Source organism: Dermacentor variabilis, chromosome 10, assembly GCF_050947875.1.
Source record: "Dermacentor variabilis isolate Ectoservices chromosome 10, ASM5094787v1, whole genome shotgun sequence".
NCBI classification, from domain to species: domain Eukaryota; kingdom Metazoa; phylum Arthropoda; class Arachnida; order Ixodida; family Ixodidae; genus Dermacentor; species Dermacentor variabilis.
The window spans coordinates 12,883,856-12,894,073 of record NC_134577.1 but is presented as its reverse complement, the minus strand read 5'-3'; the positions used below and the strand labels follow the sequence as shown (position 1 = coordinate 12,894,073).

Sequence of the window (10,218 nt, the reverse complement as noted above, 5' to 3'; positions counted from 1 at the left end):
TCCCAGATCCCCCTGCACCCCAAAATTTGGTGTCTTGCTATGTGCTCCCAGAACGAGCCTACCCACACCACGTTGCCTAGTTTCCAACTGTGCCCGGGTCTCTGTTCTAATATATAGAACTGCATTGGCAAAAGTCAGGCCTGGTACCATTACCCCCTTCCATATCCCTCGTACTACCTCGTACCTATTGTAGTTCCACAGTGCCCTACTCTTCATAATCGCTGCACTTCTGTTACCTTTAGTCGTTAGATATTTTTCGTACTCTGTCAGATACTCAATGCCATTATTTATCCACACCCCAAGGTACTTGTATTTATCGACTATCTCCAGCGTGGCCTCCTGTATCTTATGCTCGCCGCAACTGTTACCATTAAAAATCATGACTGCTGATTTTTCTTTGCTAAACCTCAAGCCCAACCTGTCTCCTTCTGTACCACATATGTCCATTAATTCCTGCAGATCTTCTGCATTGTCAGCCATTAATACAATATCATCCGCGTACATCAGTCAAAAAGGCAACGATTGCTTGAGAAATGATAGGTTGAAGCCGAGTCCGCTTTGCTGTATTTTGGCCTCTAGACCTTGTAGGTACAGCATAAACATCAGAGGTGACAATGGGCACCCCTGCCTAAGCCCCCGCCGAACCATCACAGGCTCCGAAACCTGCTTTTCCCATTGTATAATCACCCGGTTACCTTTATAGATATCTTTTAAGAAATTGGTTACTCCATCTTGCACTCCTAAAGTTTCCAGAATGCCCCACAAGCCCTCTTGAAGTACACTGTCATAGGCTCCCTTGATGTCCAAAAAAGCCAGCCATAGGGGTCTGTGTTCCTTTTCAGCTATTTCAATGCACTGTGTTAGCGAGAACAGATTGTCCTCTAGCCTCCTATGCTTCCGGAACCCATTCTGTAGCTCTCCAAGTACCCCCTCGTTCTCTACCCATGCCTGCAGTCTGTCCTTTGTAATCTGCATAACCACCCTGTAAACCCCTGACGTCACTGTTATAGGCCGGTAGTTATTTATATCAGCTTTGTCCCCCTTTCCCTTATATATCATTCTCATCCTACTTGGCCTCCATTCGTCAGGTACTTTACCAACCATTAGCATTTTGCTCACCACCTCTCTTAATGCTTTCTTAGATTTCGGGCCCAATTTCTTTATTAACATAATTGGAATAGCATCCAGGCCTGCCGATGTGCTACTTGGTACCCTCTTCTCGGCCCTTTCCCACTCTCTTTGTCCAAGCGAAAGCAGTAGATTGACCGGGCTATCCCTCTCCGACATACTGCATGTACTATTTCTCTGTTCTGTAAATTTCTCCTTCATCATGGTTCCTATACGTTCCATTGCCTCCTGTCCTTCTAACCGAGTACCTTGAGCTGTTACTATATACCTCTGGTCTAGACTTGTCCTATTACCCAAGGAGTTCAGATGTTGCCAGAATTTCCTAGCTGCCTGTTTATCTTTTTTATTGCTTACTCCTGACAGCCATTGGGACCCTTTTGTCTTGATTTTCTCGTTGATCAAATAGGATGTTTCCCTTCTGCATTTTATGTAGTTTACCCATTTCCTATCTACTTCTGCTTCAGGTTCTCCCTTGCTTTTGGAATATCTGTGTTCCCTGGAGGCTTCCTGACGTTTTTTTATGGCCTTCTAACCTCTTAATTCCACCAGCTCTTGAGTTTTCGTATCCCTTGCCTTGTTGTCCTGACCCGCACCTTACCTAGGTCACAATTAAATAGTCTCATTGACTTTGGGTAAGTCCAATCAGTTTCAGCACCCTCTGATATTTCCTCTTCAATTTGTTCGGCCGCTATTTCCACTTGCTCTTCTGAGTAAAAAATCCCATCTGGCATTTGCTCACGCCTCGTTTGTGCTTTAGTTTCCCCTCTTAAAACTCAACTTCGTCGAATGCGCACAATGCCCTCTGGAGCTCCCTTGCCGTCGCCACCTTAGCCGGTTAACAGCTGTAATTATCCGTGACTTTCCTCAGAAGCACTGTTGAAACTGCAGCGCTACCCCTTCTACACTCTCCAGAGAACTTAAGGGCTTCTGGCTGGTACCCTCTCCCCTTGAGCTACGTCACGCAGAAGAGGCCCACATGTTCGGTGCAGCGTGCTACTAAGCTACGAGCGGCGCACCTGTGTTGAAATTGAGACGCGGAAGACCGAGTGGGCGACGACGGCGATAACAATTCTAGTTTCGGGAACCCTGCCGCTCCTTGGATAGCTTCGGGGTTAGAAAATTCCTGGCATGCTGCGACATGCTTCCGAGCGCATTTTTTTTTTTCTGGACATGAGCCATGCACGTAGTCTTTGCGCATGTACTGCGATTGTTGATGTGTGTCCGGCAAGCCTTCGTTGCCGCGGAATGTGGATTACGTTCGTGCCAGGATATGCTTAATAAATGCTGCGTGCCCAATTGCTGGAGCAATTACAAATCGGGGCCGAAAAATCATGCGTTCATGTTTTCGCAAGATCAATGACAGAATATTGGGTACCGATGCTAAGGCAAAGAAGAAAATAAGGCAGCTATTTCTTTGTAAAAAGTTGCACGAATGTTTTGTATCGCCGTTGCTAAACTCATTTGAGGTGTTATAAATATGGGGTGAACTGCGGTATTGTATGTAATAATGCCTCGAAAGCGAAATTATTCGTTTAGAGCCTAATCTAGACTGGAATAAATAAATGTGTCCCGAACGTGAAGGGCACACCAGTGAAGTTGTCGTGAGATATGTGTTATGGTGCAGTGCTAACATTTTGTTGAACTTTTGTGGTCGCATGAACGGCAAACTCTTCACGCCGACGATAAATCAAGGCAAAGAAGCTACTCTGAAAAAGAGTGCAGCACTGTGACTTTTCAATATAAGCCATGCTCCCTGTCATCATTCACCCTAAATTCGTTCTCAACCCCAAGGTTGAACCATTTCATTTATTATGGACGGGCTTTTTAATAATGCAGCGCGTAAATAGTTTTGCATAAATAAAATAATCTTGGAACACCCTCTGTTCTTTGCGTGCTCAACTATGCAAAAAAAAAAAAAGGTCAATAACTGCGCTCTGGTTAACGTTGCCCATAAAGGCGCGATCCCGTCATTCAACCCGTATCCCCGAGCACGCCGCCGGCCTCTTCTCCATGACGTCACTCGCCGAGCACTCAGGCCAGATAGAACTGTAGAGAGAAGGGAGAAGAGGCAGTTCCCATATTAGCAGTGATGCTGCGGTGATAATTAGCGACGATGCTGACGGCGAATGCTTAATTTCTTCAACGCTCAGTCCATCACAAGAGTGGCGAGTTGACGGTAAACGTTACCTTGCGTGCACCACTGCTGTTTGTCTGCGTAGTACACTGAACACACAGGAAGAGTTGTTTGCTTGAGGTGTTGTGCGCCATATTTTATAACCTTCTTAGAGGGTTGAGCGTTGTCATTTCCTCACATGGCACGTCGCATTGTGGCAGAAGTATTAAACTGGAATTGGATTATGGGGCTGTACGTGCCAAAACCACATTCAGATTATGAGGCATGCTGTAGTAGCGGACTCCGGATTAATTTTGACACCGTGTTCTTTAACGTGTCCCAAAACTTTAGCGCACGTGCGTCTTCTATCTTGCCCCCAGTTGAAATGCGGCTGCCGCGTTTGGGATCAAATCCACAACCACTAGCAATGCCATAGCCGCAAAGCTACAGCTGCGGGCACGGAAATCCCGGCCGCGTTTCAATGTGGGCGAAATGCAAAAACGCCCGTGCATCGGGGGCACGTTAACGATCTCCTGGTGGTCAAAATTTGTCCGGAGTTCCCCACCACGGCGTGCCTCATAATCAGAGCGTGGTTATGGCGCGTACAACCCCAGAATTTAATTTTCACCCGCCTTTTCCATGGCTTAATACCTAACCACCCAACTGCTTAGCTCGTCGCTGCGATTACGAAATTGCTACTACACAAAAAAAGAGGCACGCTGCATGCGGCATCATTGCCCAGCATAGCTGTCTAGCCAGCTCTCCTTTATTGGTCACCTGAGCTATTGGTTTGGTTCCTGTAGGCGCCGCAAAATTGAAGTCGCACCTCGAGCCATGTCGTTCTGGCTAGACGCCTATGTGTCTAGTTCCTTTCTATGCCTATATATATAGCTCCTAATGTCACAAAACGCAAAATGCAAAAAAAGGCCCGTGCCCCGTGCATTAGGGGAATGTTAAAGATCCCCTGGTGGTCAAAATTTATCCGGAGTCCCCCACTACGGCGTGCCTCATGATCAGAGTGTGGTTATGGCGCGCAAGACCCATGACTTCAATTCAGTTCTCTGTGTCGCAAATCCATCGCTAATTGTTATGACGCGCACAGATCAGCTCATCCATTAAACAGTGGAAACTTTCCATACTGTAATGTACACATGCAGCCATGTGAGAGCCGGCCAAGTCCAATGTCCCTTGGGTCCAAAGTATGAGTTCGCCCTATTTTGGTTTCACATAACTACTCCTGGAGCGGCTTGCACGAACACTTAATAACGAAAATAATAAAGAATTTAAGAACGCGCTCTTACATTTGTTATTATTTTCGTTATGAAATGTTCCTGCAAGCCGACTCTGGTGCTATGTGCTTTGCGACTTTGTTATCGCTTCGGTTGTTTGTTCTTGCTTTTGTTTTTCAAGCTTTTTCGTGCTTTACCCTGTATTTGATCGTCAAATATCTTCAATAAACCTATCGTTGAAACATGAAAGAAAAACGCTCATAATTCGTCCACGTTTTCCTTTCTTTACCTTTGCTTTTCTTTTTAACCTTTTTTTAAGCGAAGTTTTCTTTGCCTCTTCCTTCGACTTTCCCACTGGTGCTGTCTGGCACACCACGTCGGGGTTGCGGTTCAGAGCAGACATGGCAGAGCAGACGTGAAAGTAGCATGGCAGAGAGAAAACGCGACGCGAAAAATTGGACATTTACACCGCGCGAATGTACACAATGCCCTCTGGAGCTCCCTCGTTGTCGCCAGATTAGCCCCTTGACAGCTCTAATTATTCGTTGATCTCGCAAAAGCTTTACAGAAAGTGCAGCGCTTATCTTTCTACTAACGTACGCTCGGGCACTTAGATTTAGGGACACGTTAAAGAACACTACAGATTCAAATTAATCCGGTGTCCGCCACTACGGCGTGCCTCATAATCCGATTGTGGTTTTGGCACGTGCTACCAACAATCCAATTAAAGCCTAATAGTTTTGCCACGATGCGATGTGTCATGTGAGGCAATGAATATGCTCAACCCTCTCAGAGGTTATGAAGTATGGCGCACAACAACGCCTCAAGCAAACACCTCTATTTTACAACTTTTTTACAACTCTGCAAGATCTACGTTTCGTTCAGATTTACAGTCGGCATCTGAATGTTCGGAAAGCACATTCTCTTGCATAGCTGCGGAGGTCGATTTTGTGTTACGCGGGATTTCCTTCTCGTGAGCTGTTTCTCTAACTGACCAAACAGTCAGCGCGCGACCCTATTTTTTTTTTTTAATTTTCGGAGCACGTTCTTCGACTACCTGAAGACCGTCCTGCTAGAGAGAGAAAAAAGTAACTGTTACACGAGCAAGTCAGTGAGCGTGTAGCTCTGTGAGCGCCGCTGGCCTCCTTTCTTAAGGATGCGGGCGATGACCGTTTTGGTGCCGTTATCACCAGGAAGCAGAGTTTGGCGCTCTCTGCTTTATATTTTTTGTTCGTTTGCGGTCGAATTAGCTATACCTTTCGTAGCCATTTGTGGATTGGCAAGACAAGTATGTCGGCGAATGAGAATCGTTTGCTTTCTTTCAGTCCTCCGATCGAAGTTGTATGGGGTAATGAGTGAGGTGGTTAAGAAGTCGGGGGAAAAAAAGCATGTCTTGGCAATAAAAACTTTATAATGCATCGTTTTGAAATCTACATGTCGTACCGCGGCACTGATTCAGCACTACATACTTTGGGCTTTCTCCCGAGACGTAGTATATACCTTGAGCTGCAGCTATACTTAGCGGGTCTCCAGCATGTCGTAGAGATTACAAAGTTCCTTTTAACTGTGAAACTAATTGTTCGGTTAACGACGTTGTATATATCGCGAGACTATGTACAGTAAAGGTTCTGAATAGCGCAAGGGCGTGAGAAGACTACGGGAAACAGCGTTCTGCCTTTGCCACGATGGTGAATTATATATACAAGACCAGTTGAGAGATTTTCCGTCCCTCCGCTAAATGCATTCACGTCGTGTTTATCCTTTTTTTCCAGAACCCCTTCCTCATATAAGCACTGCGAGACAAAACTATGTAGAACACGGACGTATTTAGAGGCAGATTTTTGGGGACGAATAACTCGATACTAGACCCATGATGGCTAGTAAGCAGACACGCTTTGCACACCCACTGGCTTCAATTAACAAATTGCAACATGAGTAACGCATGTTGGCGGGCCAGTTGGTTCCGATTCATGATGAAATTGTGCAGCGCGGCTAGAAGAACACGGAGAAAGACGACACACAACAGCGATTTGGCAATTTGCATAGGGGCAAACCAACCAATCCCAACACACAATCATTATCGTGCAATATGTGCTTTAGGATTGGTGATACGAAAGAAAATATACATGAATAGGCTACTTAATCAAAGATATTATCGCAATTTTTCTCATGTCTACTGGAGCACACATGACGCCGACTGAACAAACTCATCTCTTTTTGCACATGTGCTAACTCAGGAGATATACTCGAGATCCTCGCTATAAAACATTTCGCATACCTGTCTTGCTGGCCTACACGCAACGTGCCCCGTTGAATGAGGTATGCAGTCTAACACTTTTCGGTAGCCAACCGTCATATATAAAATTGTTTGGAAACAATAAACCCGCGAGCAAGATTTAGCCTCGGCGCCGCGGGCGTTTTAGTTTCGAGCGCTTGGCGTGTCCGCCCGCTAAGGGTCGTTGGGGGCTGCGCCCTACTTCCCTCTGGCAAAGCACGCGAAACGCCGCATTCAGAGCGTGGGATTTTAGTTCCAGTATAATGACATGCGTATTCGACAGCGGCGCACCGTTCGTGAGCCGCATGAAGCGTTTTCTACACGCACCTGGGCGGTACGTCATGTTCCTTGCTATGCTGACGATCTAGTGCTGTTACAGTGTTGTATAGCCAGAGTTTTGTACGGCTGCGGGTGTCAAGATAGATGTAATACAACCAACTCGTGTTGGTTGCAGTAACTATATATGTCGAGAGGCCCAAACAGTGTTGGGAGCACTGTGTAGTAAATGTTGGATGAACAGGCGTAAAATGTCTGACAGGGCGACCGATGTTTCGATATGTAATCCTCGCTTAGTCAAAGGTCTATGACGAAGGTATGTCCACCTATCGAAACGTTCGCCAGTTTGCCCGAGGCACTTTACCGTTGTTGTATCCAACTTTTATGTCAAAGTGTTTGCATCAGTCAGGCCATATCTTGACTTGGGTGTTGGGCACATGTATTCTAACTGTAGACGCACTTCACGCTTCAAGCACGTATATGCGAAGTATAATAAGGGTTTTCATTCGAGCATAAATGCATCCCGAAGAGGCGAGAGCAAGGTCGGCTCTGCTCGCAAGTATTACGCAGGTGCCCTTGGCTGCTTTCGCAGCCAAGTGAACGGCCTTGTTCTGCGCGCTGTTGCATAGCGTCAGCGCCGGCCAAGGCTTGCCCAAGCCTCGCTGTAAATGTCCCACACTACGGGAAAACACACATATGGAAAGCGGCGCGTCGGAAAGCGCGTCGCCAGTGCTTGAGGGGAAACTGTGGCGACGACTCTCGAGGAAGCTCTTTCTATATCTCTCTCAGATGATGAAAAGAAGAGTGCCAACAACCAGAAGTGCTGTGATAACAAATGCGTTTATTCAAACTAGCACACCGATTTAAATGCACTATATAAGTTACACATCTCCCCCCCCCCCCCACCCGTATTCGCTACAGTCTATGTTCAACAGCAAAATGCAGACGTCGCTGAAACACTGTCACCATTGCTGAACAGCATTTATCTCATTTGAACACGAGCGGCGTCTCAGCGGTGCCTCTGGTTCGCTGTTGAACAAAGCAAAATTTTAAAGCAGCAAACAACAGAAATGTTACGCTTATCTAGCGCAATTTATATTACATGTTTGAATGAGTGTTTGAAACATATAGTATACTATTTGGCAAAAATACACGTCATAAGTTCGCCACAACGCCAGCATCGTTAACGAACCAAAAAAATGCTAAGGCACTGATGGCCAAAACCTGTCAGGGTTGGCCGGTGCTAGGGGACCAACTTCTTTTCAAAAGAAATTGTCCAGTACTTGTTTTCTCGGTACGTTGTAGTTCATCTCTTGGTTTGTAGTTGTTTCTACATACTCAAGAGAAGAATAGGAACTGACCACGCCTGCTAAGTACACAGGCAGCGTTGAGATCCATGGCCTGAAGGGATGAACGGCCTTCAGAGAAGAGGTCCCATGATGTGCAAAGTTTGAAAGTATGCGTGACGTGGTTGGCGCCCGCATTGCCACTCAGGTCACTGCACTTTGATGACATGTGCAGGTGATCGAAAAAGAAAGGACAGTATACGACACATCATGCGCGCATGAAGTCGTGCGAGAGCGTCCGTCTCGTGAAAGTTCCAACGAAAGTTGTATCTGTCCACTCGCTACGAGCACACAAACACAAACATTGGGCCCATACTCTGGATGAGTATGCGCGCATGTTTCGCGAAACACACAGCCCAAGCAGAAATCAGAATTATGGGAAGGCGTTCTACAGCTCGGACGATGTTTGTGTGTGTGTGTGTGCTGGGCGCCCGCATGGGACAACACTGCTGCACACGCCTCGCACACGAAGGAACACTACGTGGGCACGCCGCACTGCTGTCCGCTGCGCATAAAGTGGAAATAGACGAATCCAGTCTCGTGCCACCAGACTAGCGACAGAAACACAATGACGTGCCAAATCTGGTGGCTCGAGAAGACGTAGTCGACGCGGCCGGGCCACAGGCACTCGGGGAGTCGGAAGCGGTACACGGCGAACGCCATGCCGATGAGGCCGAAGAGCACAGCGATGCGTGGAAGGAGCAGGCGGACGATTGGCGCCTCGAGGCCGCCGTTGAGAGAGAACCAGTGCGCGGTGGGCGCCAGGCCGAAGAGGACCAGCGAACTGAGCACCAGCAGCCGCGCGGGTTCCAGCTCCGCTCGGTCGGCGAAGCGGGGCGCGAAGTTGAGCACCAGCACGACCGCGACAAGCAGCAGCTCGACGCCGCCGTAGGCGAGCTCCAGCCACGGCCGGCAGCTGAAGGCAAAGTGGACGCCCGAGAGGAACGTCATGCTGAGGCTGAGCGCCACGCCGAGAACGTCCCACTTGAGCAGCCGCTGGTAGCACTGCTCCGAGTGGCAGTTGAACGTGTGGTACACCACCGACAGCAGCAGCGTCGTCATGTACGCCAAGCAGATGGCGACGCAGAACGCGCGGTCCACCGCGGAGGGAGACACCTCGTCCAGCCGCTGGACGAGGTCGTACACGAACAGCGCCAGCATGACGAAGAAGCCCGACAGGTGCGTCCAAATGTTGAGCGTCTCGTTGTTCCACTCGAATGCGGAGCGCGCGCACCGGCGCAGTGCCAAGTTGCAGCGGTAGCCCGTCAGGATGAACGGGTTCTGGCGGAGGAACTCGGGCGCCTCATCGTAGGTGCGCAGTTCTTCTTCGGCTACTTTGTCACCGCCACGCGCCGAGAAATAGTCGATCACCCTTTTCCAGACCGACTTGACGGTCTCGACCGAAATGGCGACGCACCGGTGTTCCCCCTTCAGGTCGCACATGACTTCTTCGAGATTGGCGCGCTGCTCTCTGACGTCCGTCCGCGGACGATGGCCGGTTTTTCAACGTGTCGACGCGAGCGCCGCGCCGCGGTGTGACGTCGGCGGTTGCGTCAATTGTGGCACCGTGACGGCGGCGGGACCATGGCGGGGCTTCACGGGGCAGTACGGGACGGCCGAGCAGGGCGACCTCCGACGCTTTCCGGTTTTCCGATAAGCTGCGAGATGGTCTCTTCGCATGGGCACGCGACGCACGCAAACTGCTCGCCCGCGGCCGTCGAAACCAAGATTCGCCGCTGGCGGGTCGAACGCGCTTCCGGTGGTTTCGCCGACCTCTACGCAGAGGCGGAAGCGCTCGCGGCCTACCGAACGGAATCGGGCTAATCGTGGTCAATGTCGGTCAGGGAGGCA

At 48.8% G+C, this 10,218-nt stretch overlaps 1 protein-coding gene across 1 annotated transcript; it reads right to left on the bottom strand.

Annotated features, from left to right (window-relative positions):
• Positions 1-7,844: 7,844 nt before the first annotated feature.
• LOC142559914 (progestin and adipoQ receptor family member 3) lies at positions 7,845-9,920 on the bottom strand. The gene has a single exon (XM_075671602.1). It carries the CDS (start codon positions 9,808-9,810, stop codon positions 8,845-8,847), a length of 966 nt encoding a protein of 321 aa, XP_075527717.1. The 5' UTR covers positions 9,811-9,920; the 3' UTR covers positions 7,845-8,844.
• Positions 9,921-10,218: the final 298 nt, after the last annotated feature.